This window comes from Staurois parvus, unplaced genomic scaffold (assembly GCF_062004578.1).
Source record: "Staurois parvus isolate SC_StPar_1 unplaced genomic scaffold, SC_StPar_1.0 ptg000601l, whole genome shotgun sequence".
NCBI classification, from domain to species: domain Eukaryota; kingdom Metazoa; phylum Chordata; class Amphibia; order Anura; family Ranidae; genus Staurois; species Staurois parvus.
Window position 1 is genome coordinate 1,103,782 of NW_028318397.1, and position 21,367 is coordinate 1,125,148.

Sequence of the window (21,367 nt, forward strand, 5' to 3'; positions counted from 1 at the left end):
GGAGTTGCAGTGTTCAGGCACCACTAACATCCAAGGCCCAATTTTTCCTCACCTGTGTGACAGATGCATATAATGAGAATATTTAGAGCAGGGTCCAATCCTGCACTTGTCGAATAACTCTGCAGGGTTACGATGTAAAGGCACCACCAACTATTCACCCGCCAAACACCCCACACAATGCACTGCCCTCTCTCAGTACACAGTCCCCATCCCACACTATAAGACAGAGGGGAGAATACTCTCTCCCAAAAAAAAAAAATTACAGAAATGAAAGATAGCATAAAAAATACATGAAAAAAACAAAACAAAAAAAACACAACAGCATAGGGTTCCCCCCAATCCATACCCCTTGGGTATGGTAGGAAGGTTAGGAAGAAGCCCACAGTAACAAAAAAAAAAAAAAAGTTTAAAAGTGCATGGGGTTCCCCCTAAAAGCTATAACAGGCCCTTTAGGGGGAACCCCACCTAAAGGGCTTGGTATAGCTTTTAGCATGGGGTCCCCCCTAAATGCCTACCAGACCCTTGATCCGAGCACAGGCCAGGCAGGCCAGGAAAGGGAGGGGGGATGAATGAGTGCCCCCCTCCCTGAGCCTTGCCAGGTCACGTGCCTTCAGTATTGGGAAGGTGTCCCCATGACGATGGTGACAAGGGCCTCTTTCCCACAACCCTTGCCAGGTGGATGTGGGGGTCTGCGGGCAGGTGGGCTCATTAGCCCCCTGATGCTTCCCCCACCTTTGAGAATAAGTAAGCGTTAATATGTTTCACAATTTTAACCCTTTAGTGAATGCGGAATCAGGTCATGTCCCTCAGGGCAATACCCGAGAGTCCTCATACCCCTTTAATGGCCAATAACTTGCATATAAGCCTTCAAGATGGGCAGATTTGAATTTACAAGTTCGAGTCCCACAGACTTGCATTGAGTTAAAAGTTTGTGGTCGAACTTCCATTAGGTTCGAACCATCACTAGTTAGGAGCTCACAGCCCATTGGGACATATGCGACATGTTATTGACCTATGTTTGACATTGCAATCCAGACTGCTCATTTTTAACCGTTTCAATACCGTGCAATTTTACACCTTCCTGCCCAGGCCAGTTTTCAGTGCTCTCACACTTTGAATGACAATTGCGCGGTCATACAACATTGTACCCAAACTAAAATTTTATCATTTTCTTCACACAACTAGAGCTTTCTTTTGGTGGTATTTAATCACCGCTGGGGTTTTTATTTTTTGCTAAATTAACAAAAAAAGACCAAAAATTTTGAAAAAAAAAAAAAAACACATTTTTCTTTGTTTCTGTTATAAAAGTTTACAAATAAATAATTGTTCTTCATAAATTTAGGCCGAGATGTATCCTACTACATGTCTTTGGTGAAAATAACCCAAATTAGGATGTATTTTTTAGTTTGTAGGAAAGTTATAGAGTTCACAAACTATGGTATAGATCTGAATATTGATAAATCCTGAAGTACTGACAGCCAATCTAATTTCTTGAGGTCCAAGAATGTCAGGACAGTACAGATATCCCCCAAATTACCCCTTTTTGCAGAGTAGACAGTCCGACGTACTTCATAAGAGGCATGGCGAGTTTTTTGAAGTTGTATTTTTTTGTCATAATTTTTCGGAAAATTAAAAAATTAAAAAAATTATTTTCACTTTTTTTTTTTTACATACTGTCACCAGTGCAGTACAGCGTCATCATATAACTGGCATGGCGGTGAACAGCGACACTGACTGGTGACAGTATGAAAAAAAAAAATATATTTTTTTTTTTTAATTTTTTTTTATATTTAATTTTTTATTACATTTTTTTAATTTTTTTTAAGATTTTTTTTCATATTTTACTATGACCAAAATAGTACAATGTTACCATAGTAACACTGTACTACTTTGGGGAAGTGATCAGTATTTTTTTTTTTTTTACACAATTTGCTTATAGCCAAGAATTACTTTGCTATAAGCAAGCATTTACATGAATGAAATCGATTCATTCAGCTTTTTTTTTTTTTTTTTTTTTGTGCTTAGCTGTGATTTGGTCACAGCTAATCACATGACATGTGCATGTGATTAGCTGTGACCATTCACAGCTAGGCACTAGTATACAATGGATGGCATCATGAATGAAGCCATCCATTGTATACAACTGTCATGTGACCTGCTGTGATTGGTCACAGCAGGTCACATGGTACCGGCAACGGGAGCCGGTACTCGGATCTGTCATCGGCCGTGTCCGAGGTGCACAGGCGGTGACAGATTGCACTGCTGCGTCGCTCTGCAACCGCGCAAACCGCGCATGTGCGGGAGCACGCCAAATGGCATGCACCCGGAAAGCTGCAGCGCTATTCAAGCCGCCAAACGGCCATTGGCCGGGCGGCTAACGGTTAATGTTTAAAGGCTGACAATCTGGTCGCTCTATTCCTGGAAGGTATCAGTACCAATTCTCTTCAAGATTTGTGACTTTTTAATGTTTGATCAATAAAAAGTTTTGGACATTTTTTATTCTTCGCTATTCTGCTTGGGTGCTTAATCATTGCCTACTTTTCAGTTTGTTCTTCACAGCGGTTATATTTTTCAGGTATATGCACCCTCTCCAAATTTTAGGCGAGTCAGAGAGCTGGTTTACAACTTACCCTCTTGATTTTGTGGCCCATTTCTTTGTTTTTCTTTCTTCATTGTTCTACCTACACTGGACAAAATGGCAGGAGGCATATCAGTCACGAGCAAGGGTGCTCAACCTGTGACCCTTGGAGCCCTTTGACCTCAAACCAGGAAACTGCATACATAGGGTTGGCAACCCATTGACCGTGATCTGGACTTGCTGACCCACCATCCCAGCAGGAGCCACATAAACCGATGCTTCCCCTGTAGCACTGGCACCTGTGGTGGAGTGATACCAAGTACACCTCACCTGGGACCTTTTTAGCAGCCTGGAGAGCAATGCCAGCAGAAGCTGGAAGAAGAACAGTTCAGTGTATTAAACCACACATACACTGCACTTTCGCATTGAGCATATTAGCACCTACAAAAGGATTAGGCTGCTTTCACATTAATCTGCAGGTGCAGCACAGTGCACCTGTGGCTTTGCTGCAGGTTAGCTCAACTCCCATGCTCCAGGAGGACATTGCGGCCTCCCTGTCACATTGGTTCCTGTTACACTTGGACAGGATAAATACAAATCAGCTGGCTTCTCCTCCTCTCCTTTTCACCAGCTGCAGGACGAAAATGTTCATTATGCTATTCAAAATAAAAAATGTGAGATTCTGAACCATTTCTTTTGCCCACGAATGGTTACCAAATCTCTTAAGTGGCCCTCACTTATCGAAAGGTTGAGTACCCCTGGCCTAGCGCTTACATCGGAGGTAGGACAGTTCTGGAAGGAGGGCGGGAGCTGCACAACTTTTTCTGGTCACCAGATTGATATTGGTTGCTAGCAATCAACCACCTGCTGGTTAACTTGTCAGCTCCTGCCCTCCAATGTCAGTTCTTGACTGATGCACTTCCCGCTGTCCATCCGACCAACTGTCCTGCCTCCAATGTTGGCTTGATGAGGATGACAGCAGTGACGGCGGCTTAGCAGAAGAGCCGTCTCCTAAATTGCGGCCGAACTGAATGGAATAATGACTTGGTCCGGATCAGGATCGCAGTCTGCCAGTTAGTGATGTCAGCACTAGAGGGTGCAAGCAAAACATAACTGCACTTCCGTTACCTATAACTGAAAGTAGCATTGTACTTATATCATGTAACATTTACCATGTATGCAAGTATCAGCCCTGGAAACATCTATATCCGACTCTTAATGTTGGGTTGAAAATATGCACTATGCAAACCGTTTAGAATAATCTGAAATAGCTACTGTTTATTTAGGAATTATATTACACTTTAAGGGTGATAGTAATTTTTGCAGAAAAAAAATGAAAATGTAAAATTCTACGGTTTAGTAAAATTACACTGTTCAAGTATCGCTGTTGAAAAATTTATTTAAAAAACAAAAAAAAAAAAAAAAAAAAAAACTTACAATTTGCCAAATGCAAAATACAGGTACAGACACCTAAGGAATGTACAAAGATGAATCTGTAATAAATTATTCAAAAGGCATGATGAGGATTATGCAGTTTCTGTCATCGTCATCAACGCTGCACATTTTTTTCTGCCATTATGGATCTTCTGGCCTTCATGACTTCTGGACAACTGTAGGTGCTGCACAGTCAGTAAACCGCTCTCTATTCAAGAGTCCTTTAGAACATTCCTCCTCCCATTCCACCCATGCCACCCATACCGCCCATGCCTCCCATGCCAGGATCCTTCTCTTCTTTTGGTATTTCAGTCACTACAGCTTCTGCAGTTGATAAAAGAGAAGCTACACCTGCTGCATCCATTAAAGCAGTCCGTACAACCTAATTGCCAAAAGGAAGAAAAAAAATTTTTTTTCTTGATTAGAAAAAAAAACAAAAATACAGAATTACACATTTCAATACATCAACAACACTACTCATAGGAAAGCTTCAATGTGTGGCCTCGTCAGACTGACTTTCCACTTTGATTGTAAATGTGGTTTACAAAAAAACAACCCCCCCCCCCCAAACAAACAAAAAAAAAACAAAAAACACACACCCTTTTCTTGGGTCCCACACCAGCCCTAGCTCCTCCCCTCGGCCGAGTGCCCCCATAGAAAGCCACTTTCTATGGAGGCACTTGTGTGGGTTCATTGCTGAGCCTGTTTGTGTCTATTGACACAGACAGCGGGGGCCTGGCCCTGCCCACCAACTCTTTCAACCCTTGACTGACAGCAGAGCAAAGCCTGAGAGAAAAGAAAGTGAAGGGAGAGAAGAGCTGCAGATGGGCGCAGAGCTGGATTGAATGAGGGCTCAGGGAAGTAAAATGGGGGGGGGGGGGGGGGAGAGGGAGGTAGTAATGTTTAGCCTTTATAACAATTTAAAAATTTCTCCAGGTAATCCATTTTAGGAAAGTGTATTACATGCTCAAATTGCAATGGTGGAGGGGCTCGCAGGAATGAACGGGGCTGTGGCAAGCATGCCAGGTAGAGACTCAAGTGGGGAAGCTTTCTGAGCAAAGAATGTGCAATACTGGGCAAAGCTGCACTGTAAATATCCGTGGAATGGGAGGAATAGGTATTTTACATGACATTGGCGATTTTAAATGATGTATAAAAAAAATATATTTTTGGAACTGTGGTGCCTTAAAAGTCCAAAATCTTTTTTCACTGAATTTCCTATTTTACATGACAGGCTGTAGTCAGGCGGTTGGTGGAGGCATTAAAGTGATAAAGATTTTTTTTTTTTTTTTTTTAAGTAACAAACATGTCTTTTGGAGGGGAGGAGGGTTTTTTTTCAGCCAAGTACTTGTTTACCTGAAGTAAGGGCAGATTGATTCTAGGAAGTCAATGATGCATGAATCATATTCTCTCTCTCTCTCTCTCTCTCTCTCCAAAAATGCTAGCGTCTTTCAAAGTGATTTCTCAGCAAAATAAAGCATGGAGATATGGGTGGAAGGGGAAGTTTGCTTTGAATATTAAAAATTAATCAAAATAGCATTTTTGCTTTGTGGTGCGCAGATAAGGTGTTGTTCCGCATTAAAGAACACCTGTCAGTACGCAACTGAAGATTTAAAACAAACAGATTTAAAAAAAAGAAAACATTTTTAAAAAGGTTCTAGTGTTACCTTAGTGGGATCAATTATGCCCTTTTCCACCATATCCACAAATTCCCCAGCCATGGCATCATATCCTATGCCAGCAGGGCTCTGCAGGATTTTCTCAACAATCAACGATCCTTCAACACCTGCATTCTTCGCTATCGTCATTGCAGGGATTCTCAGTGTTCTTCTGATTATTTCAATTCCTATTGAAAAACAAAAACAGAGCATATTATATCATTTGCAACTTTAGCAGCGAAAAAAAAAAAAAAAAAAGGATACCCAAATCTATGTCCAAATTGTAGAATGGTACTACCCCCCCCCCCCCCCTTCTCCAGAACACACTGATTGGATACAGGTAACATGATGGCTCTTCCAGCATGCCGTTCGATAGAAGGGTGTACACATGGGCTGAGAGTTGGACAGTTTCTGGTGAACGGAATGGTTTTGGCCCCTGTGTTCAAGGCTTTAGACTTGACTTGCAGCATTACAAGATATTGTAATGGAAACATGGATATAAAAAAGAAAAAAAAACAAAAAACAGCACACAGCTGAAACTAATTCTGAAGTTACAAGAACATGCTAAAGCTTATAAGATTTTAGCATTTGGGCCTAGATCAACTTTCAAACAACTGCTCATAAGGGCCACTGTCATAAGCTACACGGCACAGCTGAAGTACCCATAAGGTGCAGCACTTCCTTTCCTTATTTAACTTTTAAAGCTGAGCAAAGAGGCTCCAATAAGCAGAGATTCAACAACGTTAGATTCCGATTACACCAAGTGCTTTCGACAGTCCCACTATTAAACCAGCACTTTGGCCTTTCCTCTTCTGACCACAAAATGCGATAGGTAGCAAAACGTAACAGTAAGGCATGTGAAGCTGTCATCTGCAGGTAAGAAACACCCTAGGTTCAAGGGTACTGGAGGAGGACTAGTTACATGAGCAGGCGACTGTAGTCCAACAATACCGTATAATGCTCAGGTGACTTTTTTTATTTTTTTTTTTTTTTACTCAATTTGATTAAGGCTTGTTGTACATTCAAATGCATTCTAGAAAGAAGAAAAAAAAAAAGAAAAAAAAAAAAGGATGCTCATAACTTTCAGATGTGTACACAGAAGTACAAAGACCCTGCACGCTTTGGGAAGTAAATGGGTGTTTCAATAAAGAATATGTCTAAGTCAAGCATTTAAAAAATTCCAGGTTGGTCTGCTCTAAAAGATCAGCTGTACTAATTTTATTCTTTGCTTACATTATACACATCCATCACATTTCCTGGCACGTGACTGGGGATGTCAGACACATTTTGGAAAACACCAAACATAAACTTGGAAATTGACAATTAAAAAAGGAAAAAAAAAAAAGTAGTTAACACAAAGTACCAATTTTTTGATCCTCATTAGATGGTGTCAGAGAGTCCAGTGCTGGTATACAACGCAATAGTGCACAGCCACCTCCTAATACAATGCCTTCTTCTACTGCTGCACGTGTGGCATTTAAAGCATCTGTCACTCGGTCCTTTTTTTCATTAACTTCAACATCACTGGTTCCACCAACCTAAAGGGTGTTCAATATGTAAGTTAGTGGCTGCCCAAGCGTAAACAAACATAGGGGGAAGTAAAAAAACAAAAAAAAAAAAAAAAAACACACCACATACACACACCATACAAGACGCTTAAAATCCTTACCTTTAGTACAGCAACACCATCGGAAAGCTTAGCCAGTCTCTCATTTAATTTTTCTTTTTCATATTCACTGTTTGTAGATTCCAACTGCTCCTGGATTTCTAGAATTCTTTTCTCAATCTGTGACTTGTCTCCCTTTCCTTTCAATATCATAGTGTCATCCTTTGTAACTATTACCTCTCCCACCTTTCCAAAGTCATGTGGCTGAATGTCTTCAATACTCAAGTTGAGAGCCTCTTCTCCAAAAACCTATGCAAAATAAAATATTATACATTTATATGCGCACATGCAACCATAATTCTACATCTAAAGTTTTTATTCTTTACCTTCATTTGACTGGACAATGACAAGCTATTGAGGACACTCCCCTCCTGGGGCACCTTTCCTATAAGTGCTCAGTATTTTGCTAATGCCATAGAAATCAGCTTTACAGGTTTATACATTTGTTTTTCTATTATACTATCTCCTGATTCTTCACTCAGACTCACTGTCTTCTAATGTCTATGCGGAAGCAGTACATCTGGATGTATGAGTGCAACCTTGGGAGCTGTATTGGACCCCATGCTGTGGTGACAGCCTGTAAAATTGCTTCAGGCACCATATTCTGCATGGGGAGCTCCCCTTAGCAGTTAGCTTCAAGGTGCTGTCCAAGTCTAGGTCCATTGCTATGGAACCCAGTACCCTTAGACTACTCAGAACTCATGTGGCTTACCGGGGTTACATCACACCACTCAGGCCCAATTCTCCTGCCCTTTCGCTATGATGAGTCAACACCTGGGTTATGTAATCCATCAGGACACGCTTACCCCATCTCTCACACTCTACTCTGAGTACCCCACAGGGGAATATCCCCACTTGTAGACATCAGGCGAAAAGGAGCCAAATTCTAAACAGGCGAACATTTGCTGTGCTAAAGGTCTGCAGGACACTCAAACTCAGAGTGACTATGTATCCCTTACACCAGAGCAAGACCCAGTATTAACACCTGTCTCAGCATTCTATTGTAGCTCTATTTCAGGTACTCAACAAACTTGACAAAAGCAGTAATCTCACCTATGTCACATTTCCTATGAAAACACACTGTTTAATTTACATTGTCACTTTTCATTATGTAGGGAAGAAGTGCTCAGCATAGAAACTCACTAAAAACTGAGCATGTGCTGAAGCTGCCAACACTGCTCTGTAAAATCCCCGACTGTACTAGGGACATAGGTGTCCGTTTAGGACACAGAGAATAGCTGTGATTCAGAGGACTGCAGCTATTCTCTGGTCATTCACAGTTTATGACACTCAGGAGATCAGTGGAGAACTGTTCAGCTCTTCACTGGAGATCTGTGTTCTCCCTCCAGATTCTCCAGTCCAGAGCTGGAGAATCTGAGGGACCACAAACTAAGCAGCGATAATTTACCTCTGCTTAGTAAACTGATCTTTTACTGTAATCTCATGAGATTATAGTAAAATCAGCTGTTTTCCAGCGTTTGGAGACCGTTCTCCAGTGTTTGGAGACCGTTCAAGCCATTAGAGTATATCTAAGACCTACTGCTTCCATTAAACAGACTCCCTGTTTGTCCTCTTTGCTGGACCTCGCAAGGTATACCCTACATTAAAACCTACCATTGCACGGTGGATAAGGAATTTTATTAAGAACAAACAAGCGCTTATGTTCAAAAAACAAATGCTTCCTCCTGTGCAGTTATGTGCCCTCTTCACCAGATCTGTTTGAGTATCCTGGGCCTTTAGGTACCAAGACTCTGTAAGGCCACTACATGGTCTTCAGTTTATCTTATTCAAAGCTTTACTAGGTAAATGTCCAATCATCTAGGGACGCAGCATTCAGCCACAAGGATCTTACAGCGGCATTCTGAACCTGGAGTTTGAACTGTTTCGTGGACCGTTTGGCATCGATCTTGCCTAGTTGTTGCCCACCCTTGTATTAATTGATTAGGGATGTTCCATGGTGTACGAATAAGTTTGATGTGTCCTGTACTGTCCTCCTAAGATATGGAATTTACAGGCAAATCAAAAATTCTCATTGCACTTTTGTAGTAATAAAGATTACAGAGTCCAGCTGCTTGCAGTGGATAGTCTCCAACCTAAGCCTGGAAACCTTTCCATAAATCAGACCTCTTCAGACAGACAATTCTCTTGTAAATGGAGAGCAGAGGAAAGTAAAGTCTTGAAGTGACGTATCCTGTAAACATACTGGGACCACAGAAAGGCCAGCATTAAAAGAAAAAGAAAAGACTTTTCCTGCAAAAGAGATACACCTTATATTTACAGACTTCAGAAATTATTTTGCTTCCACAAAGTAATCTGCTCCTTTAAGGAGGTAGAGCACTGGCCAGGCTATGGACATTCAAATATGTAGTGTACACACGAAGACAGTATACAAGCTTCAAAACAAGCACTCTATAGCCACAGGCATATGCAAAATTTCCAGAAATAAGTTTTCATTTCAGTAGCTAAGCTCATTCTGTTACCCACTCCCAGGAGTGGCTTAGCAGCCTTCCAATTTCTAAAGAAAGCACAGCGCAAGGAGAGGACGGAGAGTAGAGTGCTGAAACTGAGAATCAAATAGTTAAAAAGGTTTACAAGGGAAGCACTGAAACCATCTCAATACCAGCATACTTCTTCATTAACAAAAAATTTTGGCAGAAAATTAGACCAACATGGGGTAAACATTTTCCAAAAAGAAGTAATTGCGGAGGAGTCTGTACTGTTCTAGCATTTTTTGCTCTGCATAATAAATACAAATCCCAGTAGTTTTTAAATACCACCAAGAGAAAGCTCTGTCTAAAGAAGAAGAAGAAGAAAAAAAAAAAAAAAAAAACTTTTGGTACAGTGTTGCATGGCAGAGTAACTGTCAAACTATCAGTGCTAAAAATTACAAAAAAATGGGTGGATAAGAAGAAGAGGGTGTAGCATGCCAGGCCTTAAGTGGAACAGGACAAAGCTGTTTCCCTCTGCCCCTGACCCCCCCCCAACCCAACACAGAAGACCAGGAGATCCTTTCTTGCCAGGGTCATTAATGGAACATTCCTAGCATTGAATAACCCTGCTGCTGTAACACAGCTCTCAGAGTTAATTTGACCACAAAAACCACACTGCACAGAGGGGTCACATTCTGTTGAATGTTGGAATTTGGTAATCAAAATTACACTACAATTCAAATAGGGTTTCCAAAATGCTATGCCAACTTACAACTCCACCTGAAGCAATGGCCATATCCTTAAGCTGATTTTTCCGGTTATCACCAAAACCTGGGGCTTTCACAGCAACTACTTGAAGACCAACTTTCAGCCTAAAAAAGAAAATGTTACAGTCAAATTTATATTACCATACAATACATGCATACTGTATATTTACAGCCGTAGACAAAACCTGTTGGTACCCTCCCGCAAAGAAAAGAACCTACACATTTTTTACTGACAAAAGTAATTGCGCTCCATCATTGTTCATTACACACACACACACATACCAAAAAAAATTATTTATCTCTATCTCTCAAAAATAGTCGCCATGTAACTAGGCTGGGTGACTTATTACAACATTCAAAACATTGAGAGATGTGTGACTGAAGTTTGAAATATCACCATGATTCAATTTATAATCTATTCTAGGGGTGCCATTTCAGAATATTTTTGTAGAATAAGCAATAAATTATCTATTGTCAAACTTTCTTTGCCTCGGACATTCCATGGGCATGCAGATATACATGAAATGCTATTAATACATATGCCTTTCAGGAGGAATGATCCATTGCCTTACACACATGCACTTGGGCAACCCCACACATCTATATCATTCTGTGTCTAATCAGCAACGGAGTCATCAATATCTTTCCCTCCATTACCTGTTTAAAACTAAAGTACTCAAAGCTTCCCCATCGACATCTTCAGCTATTATAACTAAAGGTTTGCGGTGGGCATTGGCAATCTCAAGAGCCGGAACTATAGACTGAACACTAGAAATTTTCTTTTCACTAAGCAGAAGATACGCATCTTGGAATTCACATTTTTGACCTGTGAAGAAAAAATAAACAAAACAGATTTTGTTCTCGATTGCCATGGAATGATATCATTAAGTTGAAAAATGTTATGTAAAATAATTTGTAAAAAAAAAAAAAAAAAAATGCTCTAATAAATCCTGGATGTACTACTGTACACAATATTCTAGAATTTACACTGTTAAATTTAATTCCGCATCAGATATTTTCTGTAGCAAATATTTCAGCCAATTAAAGCCCAACTTAAGTCAAATCATTTTTTTTTTCAAGTTTTTGAAAGAGTGGAGAGGATTAGGAAAGTTTTGTCAACTTTTATTGCCATCTGTGTCCCAAATTGGAATATTTTTTCCTCATTTGCTATTTGGTGGGTGTTGAACAGAACGGGAGTTGGAATCTCCCGAACAAGGGCAAAAACTACAATAAAAACTATTATTGTACTATTTCTAGTACAATAAATATGATAACCTTCCATGTTTTATTTCTGTACAGTGCCTTGAAAAAGTATTCATACCCCTTGAAATTACAAATAACATCAAGGAGAAATGTCATGATATAACAGAAGGTATCATTAATACATAAAGAACACTTGTAGTAACAAACCTGTCAGGAGCCGCGGCGGCGTTGGGCTCAGCGCAGGCGCAGTGTGCCGACTCGCACTGGTGTGCGGGCACTAGGTCCTGGCCGGCAACGGAGCTCGCGCATGCGCACTCGGGACCACGGGTGCGCGCCTGGCACCAATGACAGCGCAGGGCGCGGTATTTAAATCCTCCCTGTGCTGTCACTGGTTGCCGTATGGTCTTTCCTGTATTCTGTTCCTGAACCTGTGCTATTGTTGATTACTGCTGACCCAGATTGCTCTGACCTTGCTGATTTCTCCTGCCCTGACCCCTAGCTTGCCTGACCTTTCTCCTGGATGCCCCCTTGTGGATCTGATCTGTTGCTGACCTGGCATGTGACAAGACCATTCTCTGCCCGCTGTTTTGTACCGCACCGACCCCACGGCTACCGACTCGGCTTGTCTGACCACGCACTTGCTCATCCATCTTGTCGGGGTATCCCTGCCTCTTCACATCAGGCTCTCACCCTGCAGGAACCTCTGGCGAGCTCCTCTACCACTGGTGGGTGCACTCAGGAGCCGCGACCTGATCTCGGTTCACGCCAAGTCCATCCCCACCATCAGGGGCCCTGGTGAACAAGTGAACCGGGACTTAGACTCCGCGCTCTGGGGAAACCTGACCAGTGGATTGCTAGGGGTGGCGTCAGGCGGTTCGTTACAAAACCACAGACACATCTTGTAAATTTAGAAGTTCAGCACGAGGTGATTCTGGTAGGGCCAGTGAATATATTTCGCATGAGTTCCCCCATAGGAATGAGAATCAGTAATAGTAGCTTCATGAAGCACACAGCGTTAAAAAAAAACATGACAAATGTTGTAGAACAAATTCAAATAGGCTCAACCAGCCTCGTGGCATGGAGGAATAAAAAAATGGACAGTATAAAGTAAGAAAAGAAATAAGGAAGAAGAGGGTCACCTCTGTGAGGATCAAGGTACGGAGGTATATTGAATTCATGGGTCCCATGTTTTGTCAAATTTGGTAGTATTGTTGTATAAAACACAGGTAAGTCTCATTGATTATGATCCAGTTCAAAATTATTTTTAAATATATTCAAGAGGAATACTAGAACTTCAATGTTCAGCTATAGCAATTCTTGCTGCTAACAGCATATAGGCAAGCAGTTTAAAAGGGAATTCTTTGATATTGTAAACTTATGGAAGAGGGCTGTCTCCGGAGCCCTACAGATAGACATTCACCCCCATCACCGTATAGATTAGAATAAATATGTGGATCCAAAATCTAGTTGCTATTGGGCATTGCCACCAGACGTGACACATAGACCCCGTCTGGCCACAACGCCAAAAGCACCTTGGGAAAGCAGTCGGAGGATGCATGCTCGCAATCCGAGTTGGGACCAGATACCACCTCAAAGTTTTATAGTTTGCTTCAATTAAGGTGGTGTTGATCGAAACCTTGGATAATGCCAAGGCTATATCTCGCCAGTCTGATAGATCATAACTCATATTCAGGTCCCGTTCCCATTGATCCATATAGGGACGCTTACAACTTGGATCAGTAAGAAGTGCATACACCGTAGAAAAATAGCCTCTAGAAAGATTGTTACTTTGACAGGAGATTTCGAAAGTGGTAAGAATATGTGGTCCATCTAGTAAAATAATTTTTGGAGCGGATAAAAGAGGCAATTTGAGAAAATCTAAAAAATTTCAGTGGGAGGCATCTGCAGTTTGTCTTTAAAATATTGACGAGGGGAAATTTGGCCCCCCCCACAGGTAATCTTCTATTCGCAGTAGCCCCTTATTAATCCACCATTGGAACGTAGCCAGAACCAAGCCAGGTACAAATTCAGGATTACAGAATACAGAGGGCTAAAGGCGTGTGCAAGAAAGCTAGGGATTTGCGATGGCCTACGCTATCCCAGACCGACAACGAGAAAGGTAATGAGGGACACAATATAGGAGGGCGAGATTGACAAGGGAGCCAAAGTAGGGCACTAACCGCCAAGGAATTACAGGAAAGAGCTTCAATAGAAACCCAAAGGAGAATAGATCCCTTAGCAGTAGTATAAGCCTATTGCACAATTTGGGCGGCATGGAAATATGTGTGAAGATTAGGGAGGCCACTGCAATCATGAGATTTCAAAGCGTATAGAGTTTTTTTGTTTCATCTTGGGCCTTCTATTGTTCCAGTCAAAAAGCACCTCGGTCTGTAGCGCACGTCTCGGAATCGATATTGGTAAGGTCCTAAAAAAATACAGTAGTCAGAGTTGATCTTGCCAAACAAAGAAACAGTAGGCAGCCCAATGACGAAGATCTTCTTTAAGGCGTTTGAAAAGAGGGGGATAATTTGCTTGATAAAGGGTCTCCATGTAAGCTGTCAAAATTAATCCCTAAATAGGGTAAAGAGGTGTTGGCCTATTGAAAATCATACATAGTCTTAAGCTGTTGTTCCATGGAAGAGGGGAACGAGACATTGAGTGTCGTCGTCTTTTGAGAGTTTAAAAGAGCCCAGCGAGAGTTCAGAGAAATGGTGCAAAAGAGATAGTAGATTAGGTATGGCAGTTAGAGGGGAGGAAATATACATTAGAACGTTGTTCACAAATAAAGTGCATTTATTTTCCTTTTGACCGCAGTGGATCCCGTGAATACCAGAGTAAGGGCAAATTGCTATAGCCAAGGGTTCTATAGCCAGTGCAAAAAGTAATGGGGAGAGTGGACAACCTCGTCTGGTGTCGCGACGAATTGGGAATACGGGGGATCTGTAACCTCTAATGGACACTTGAGCTGAGGGAGTATGGTATAAGGACTGTAATAGGGTAAGAAATGTAGGACCAAATCCAAAAGCTCTCAAGATATTAAAAAGGTCTGATAACCAACTTTTGGCGAAAGGCAGGAGGTGCCGAAGGAAGATGATTAGGTAGATAGAGTGAACCAGATCTGTAGGATGGAGAAACTTTACCATATGTATGAAGATAAGATGGGGTTATACTATGTGAAATGGAAAAAATGGGCAGAACTCGGTTTGAAGGTGAAATATAGGAAGCTATATAGTGTGTGATGACATGAACGTCCCTATTGCTTTTATAGGGAAGAAAGGGGGATGCAGAGTGGGTGGAGTGGGGGAGGGAGATGGAGAGATGGAAGGGAGGTGGGATGGGCGGGGGTGGGGAAAAGTCATAGAAGGGGAAATAAGTAATGGTTTTGTATGTTTTTTGAGAAACCGATGGAAATATGTATTTAATTGAAAAATCAATAAAATATTTAAATTAAAAAAAAAAAAGATAGTAAACAAATAGTCCCAGGGTAAGCCATCGAAAGCTTTATGAAGGTCTAAAGAGAAGAGCAACCGTTTCCAATAGAGAGGGGTATCCCAATTAGAGCAAACACTGGAAATCAAAGCAATAGACCTACGAATTTGATCTAATGTTTGACGACCCGATATAAAACCCAATTGATCTTTGTGAATATATAGTGCTAAAAAAAATAAATAATTAAGGTGCAGGGCCAGAAGTTTTGTCAGGATTTTCAGGTCATGAGATAGGCCTATAGTTAAGAATATCAGTAGTGTCCTTGTTAGGTTTAGGGATAACGCTAATATAGACTATTTTCGTCCAAAGGAATCACCTCTCTCCCTCTCCCCCCCCCCCTCTCCCTCTCTCGGAATTGAAGAGCCATATGTAGGGGGGGAAGCTGTTCATAAAAAGTTTTAGAATAAATATTAGTTAAGCTGTCAGGGCCTGGGGACTTATGTGACATTAGCATTTTAAGAACCTTACCCAGTTTGTCGCTAGTTATAGGCTGTTCCATAAGTTCCCCGTGGGCTTCAGCAATGATTGGAAACCGTAAAGGTCCCAAAAAAATTTTGAAGCAAAGAGGGCTCCTGAAGGATTTTCTGAGAATCCTGTGAGATTTGACCTCCCAAAAGCCTAAGCTTAGGAAGGGCTGAATAAGTATGTTTAGGAGAAAGTTTACGTGCCAAGAGAACCAGGTTTATCCCGCCATGTGAAAAATGTATGGTTCAGCCAAAGTAGCTGTTTTTCCCGCTTTCGTAGTGAGGCAAAGATTACGTTCTAGTCGAGCTTGTTCCACCTTGAGTAATAGGTCCGGGGATGGGGTATTTGTGTGTTGGGCTAACAAAGCTTCTTATTCCCTAGTTTTGGCAGATGTCAAATCTTCGTGAGATCGCTTAAGTCTAGAAGCTAGTTGCATAAAAAATACCTCTGACAAAGGCTTAGTGAGCTGCCCAGTTAAAAGCAAGAGTTGTATCTTCCATTTTATTGATATTAAAATAAGATTTCTATGGACGCCGAGGCGGATCGACTCACTGCCAATGTGGCTTGGCTAAGTTGACAGTTAAATTAGAGCGCGTTAACATCACCGAGTCATGGTCTGACCAGGGTGTCGACACAATTTTAGCTGAAATCAGTTTAGACAGCATCTCTGTAGGGAGAAAGATGTGATCAATACGCAAGTAGCAATTATGAGCTCTAGAAAAATGGGTGTAGTCTCTGGAGGTAGGATTGGCATCCCTCCATGCGACTATCAAGTTACAGCGATACAAAAGTTGTGCAAATGCACGACTGTTTCGGAGGGGATCCAAGTTTAGTTGTATGCGTTTTATCGAGCCTTTGATCTAAGGCCAGATTCGAATCCCCCGCCAAAATTACATCGCCTTTTTAACTCCAGGAATATAGTTTGAAACAGGGATCGAAAAAATGCTAATTGATTCACATTGGGGGCATAGTAAAATCAGAAAAGTTACCAAATTTCCTCCCAAGTGGCTTTTAACTAATAGATATTGCTGTTCTCTGTCCCGTATCACTACTAGAGTGCATAGCTCAAGTAACAATAATGCAAAAACAACAAAGGCGGAGGCCAATGTCCTCAAATAGGACCACAAAGAGGTCCCCGCCAACTAGAAAATCATATAGGAACTATAAAAGTTCCTTAGGAAGTGGAGTAGCAGATTTATTCTTCCTGGGAGATGGAGACCATAGAGGTGAAAGTGGAGGAGGGCAGTCAGCCTTGGAAGAATTTCACGATGGGAGGCTAAGGAAAATAAAGCCCAAATTCAGCAAGATTTTCTCTCCTTCAGAAAACGTAGGATTGGCCATTCTAAATAAATTGTAAACAGAAAAGATAGTTCCATCTATAGAGGATGTCTCTGTGAATCAAAGGCGACAGTAACGGTTTGAACGCCCTCCTTTTTTTGGACAGTAGCTTGAAAAATGTCGGCAAAGACCCGAATCTTGTATCCATCAATTTCCAAGTCTGGATTTTCCCTTGCGTACCGCATCACTGCTTCAAATTCTGTGAGGATTTACGATTATATCTCAAGGGGTTCCATTAGGCTTTAAGAGGATCAGAGCTCTATGGATGCAGTCAATCTCAGTGTGAATTTCATCAGTATCCGGAACTGCTGACAATATAAGGAAGTGGCACATTAAGCGATACCTTTAGCCGTTTCCGGTAGGCCTCCAATTGGGAAATTGTACTGGCGGGCTCAGTCCTCAAGGTCGTCTATCTTTGTATAATCTTCCTCATCTTGTAAGTCCGTAATCCTGAAAAAATTCTGTGACACACTATGAACGGTATCATCAACTTTATTTTTAATGTTCTCCAAGTGGCTTCCGATAGCCCTAAAATCCTGCCGGAGATCAGAGGCTAGTTTAGTGGTAGCTTTTTCTAATTCCCTCTGAAGTAACTCAGCAAAACAAGCAATAAAAACAGAATCCCCTGAATAGTGCTGGGGTACAGCTGGAGAAAGAATTGGACCATCAGGAGCAGAATCTTGGCCACTGAGCTGGCTATTGAATATCTCTGCCATTTTCCTATTAAGTAGGGAGGAAATTTGTGATTCCTGTCCCGGTGACAGGGCTGCAGCCTGAGGGGGAGGCCCGACAGGGCTAGATATAGACCCAGAATGAGCAGAATACACACTCACACGAGCCTGGGGAGCAGTCACTGTGTCCCAGGACTGGATGAGGTGAGCTGGGCCCGTTGTGTTAGAGGCTGTATCTCCTCTGTAGATGAGGAGCTCCGAGATCCGGCGCCAGTCAGAATCTTGCCACCACCTCCCCTCTTCAGCGGGCAGCGCGGGAGTTGCCCACCGATCTTCCAGCCGGTCGGGTGGGCATCGGAGGTACCCCACCTACTCCGCAAACCAACTGGGTGAGTGGCCAGGAGGAACGCGGTCATGGTCCACTGTGTCCCCCCCCCTAAGGGTGCAGGGAAGGAGTGGAGCGGCCATCATCGCATCCGCTCTGGCCGCCCGCACATTCGCTCTTTAAATAAAACAAATTTATTTTATTGGGATTTTATGTGACAGACCAACACAAAAGTGACACAATTGCGAAGTGGAAGGAAAATGATAAATGGTTTTCAAATTTTTTTTTACAAATATCTGAAAAGTGTGGTGAGCATTTGTATTCAGCCCCCTTTACTCTGATACCCCTGACTAAAGTCTAGCTGAACAAATTGCCTTCAGAAGTCACCTAATTAGTAAATAGAGTCCATCTGTGTATAATTTAATATCAGTATAAATACATCTGTTCTGTGAAGCCCTCAGAGGTTTGTTGGAGAATTTTACTGAACAAACAGCATCATGAAGGCCAAGGAACAAACCAGACCGGTCAGGTATAAAGTTGTGGAGAAGTTAAAGCAGGGTTAGGTTATAAAAAAAAAAAAATGCCAAGCTTTGAACATCTCACAGAGCACTGTTCAATCCATCATCCGAAAATGTAAAGAGTATGGCACAACAATTGCAAACCTACCAAGACATGGCCGTTCACCTAAACCGACAGGCCTGGCAAGGAGAGCATTAACCAGAGAAGCAGCCTAGAGGCCCATGGTAACCTCTGGAGGAGCTGCAAAGATCCACAGCTCAGGTGAAAGAATCTGACCACAGGACAATCATTAGTCGTGCACTCCACAAATCTGGCCTTTATGGAAGAGTGGCAAGAAGAAAGCCATTGTTGAAAGAAAGCCATAAGTTTGCAAAAAGCCATGGGGGGGGGGGGACACAGCAAACATGTGGAAAAAAGGTGCTCTGGTCAGATGAGACCAAAATTGAACTTTCTGACCCAAGAGCAAAATGCTACGTGTGGCAGAAAACCAACACTGCACGTCACCCTGAACACACCATCCCCACCGTGAAACATGGTGGTGGCAGCATCATGCTGTGGGGATGCTTTTCCTCAGCAGGGACAGGGAAGCTGGTCAGAGTTGATGGGAAAGATGGATGGAGCCAAATACAGGGCAATCTTAGAAGAAAATCTGTTAGAGTCTACAAAAGACTTGAGACTGGGGCGGAGGTTCACTTCCAGCAGGACAAAGACCCTAAGCATACAGCTAGAGCTACAATGGAGTGGTTTAGATCTAAGCATATTCATGTGTTAAAAAAAGGCCCAGTCAAAGTCTAGACCTAAATCCAATTGAGAATCTGTGGCAAGACTTGAAAATTGCCATTCACAGACTCTCTCCTTCCAATCTGACAGAGCTTGAGCTATTTTGCAAAGAAGAATGGGCAAAAATGTCACTCTCTAGATGTGCAAAGCTTTGACATACCCAAAAAAAAAAAAAGACTTGCACCTGTAATTGCAGCAAAAAGGTGGTTCTACAAAGTATTGACTCATGGGGGCTGAGCACCAATGCACACCACACTTTTCACATATTTGAGAAAAAAAAAAAAAAAAAAAAAAATTTAAAACCCATTTATCATTTTCCTTTCACTTCACAATTATGTACAATTTTGTGTTGATCTATCACATAAAATACATTTACGTTCTTGGTTGTAACATGACAAAATGTGGAAAATTTCAAGTGGTATGAATACTTTTTCAAGGCACTGTGTCTCCACCAAAAACATGGGTGTCAGGCATAAAAGAGCGGAGGGGGAGAAAGAGGGAAAAGAAAAAAAAAAAAAAAAAAAAGAAGAAAAGAAAAGAAGAGAGAACACAAGCAGCATTTAAATTAGCATTTTTGGCATGAGACTTTGCAAGTGTCTCTTTAGCCAAACAGCTTTAACATTCCCCAATTGTATTATATTGGGTTATTTGGAACAATCCGGCAGGAGGGTCACAACCACTCTCCTCCCTGCTCTCCCTACCTCCTCTTCTGTTGAAGCTCTCCATTATTTTTTCTGTCATACTATTCTTTAAATTTAACCACTTTCCACCCATTGGCTGTACATATAAAAAACGGCCTTGAGTTAAGTGGTTATACCAGTATCATGGCTGAACCTGGTACCTCTCTTTTCTGTCAGCGATTCCCTTCAAAGTAAATGAGATTCAAGTGGCTATACAGCCGCTTAACCGCATTTACCGGAGGTGGAAAGGGGTCCCTCCCCACCTTTACCGGGCCCGGTACCGATGTGACTGCTTCACATTACTTGTACAGAGTGGAAACAATGGATGTTCCCACTCCTCTTCTGTGACGTCAGAAACAGAAAGTGTTGAGGACATCATCACTTCCGGTTTATTTACAAGCCGTTCCTGGCTTGTACAGCATCTGATGAAACTGATCTGTTTGATGAACTGCTTTAGAGGGCAGAGGAGAGAGAAATAATGTACAGTGTATAAAAAAAAAAAAAAAAAAAAAAAAAAAAAAAATGAAGGGGGATCCGTCCACCTCCATCTACGTGGATCACATCGTAATGTAGTCAAGTTTACACCCGGCTGCCCATGGGCCGGCTGAGTGGGCTTGGTCAGGGTCAGCTCTGCATAAACTGAGCAGACATGGACCTGTCATCTCCCGCTGTGCTCAGAGGATCAGTAGATAAATCCCCTGTTGAGCAAAAATCGGAACCTACCCCATGTGAAATGGACCGAAAAACACTGCATTTGAAATATATACATCTCCACTTCTCCAGCTTGTCTCTCCGGGTGTACGCCATATGGCGTCCTTTCAGGCATGCGCAGTTTGCCTCCCTGCAGAGCCGCGCAATCTGACACTGGCCGTGTACCTCAGACACGGCCGATGACAGATCTGTGTACTGGCCCTGTTGCCAGTACCATGCGACCTGCTGTGACTAATCACAGCAGGTCACATGACAGTTGTATACAATGGATGGCTTCCTTTCATGCCATCCATTGTATACTAGTGTGTCTAGCTGTGAATTGTCACAGTGATCACATGCACAAGCTGGGCTAATCACAGCTCAGCTGTGTCATATGATTAGCTGTGGCCAAATCACAGTTAAGCACAAAAAAAAAAAAAAAAAAAAACAATACTGATCACTTCCCCGAAGCAGTACAATGTTACTATGGTAACCGTATACTACTTTGGTCATAATGAAATATGAAAAAAAAAAAATCTTAACACAAGAGAAAAAAAAAGTAATAAATAAAATTAAAAAAAAATAAATATATTTTTTTTTTCGTACTGTCACCAGTCAGTGTCCATGATCACCGCCATGCCAGTTATATGAGAATGATGTACTGCACTTGAAAAA

At 41.8% G+C, this 21,367-nt stretch overlaps 1 protein-coding gene across 2 annotated transcripts in view; it reads right to left on the reverse strand.

The window, feature by feature from the left end:
* Nucleotides 1-3,959: 3,959 nt before the first annotated feature.
* The window catches only part of HSPD1 (heat shock protein family D (Hsp60) member 1), a 40,885-nt gene continuing 23,477 nt past the window's right edge, over nt 3,960-21,367 (reverse strand). For both annotated transcript variants that reach the window (XM_089692698.1, XM_089692697.1), the window contains exons 7-12: nt 11,190-11,358; nt 10,538-10,637; nt 7,340-7,585; nt 7,034-7,208; nt 5,680-5,858; nt 3,960-4,394 (exon numbers count right to left, since the gene is read on the reverse strand). In XM_089692698.1, coding sequence (XP_089548824.1) covers nt 4,236-4,394; nt 5,680-5,858; nt 7,034-7,208; nt 7,340-7,585; nt 10,538-10,637; nt 11,190-11,358 — 1,028 coding nt within the window. In that variant the 3' untranslated portion in view covers nt 3,960-4,235. The remainder of the gene's footprint in view (nt 4,395-5,679; nt 5,859-7,033; nt 7,209-7,339; nt 7,586-10,537; nt 10,638-11,189; nt 11,359-21,367) is intronic.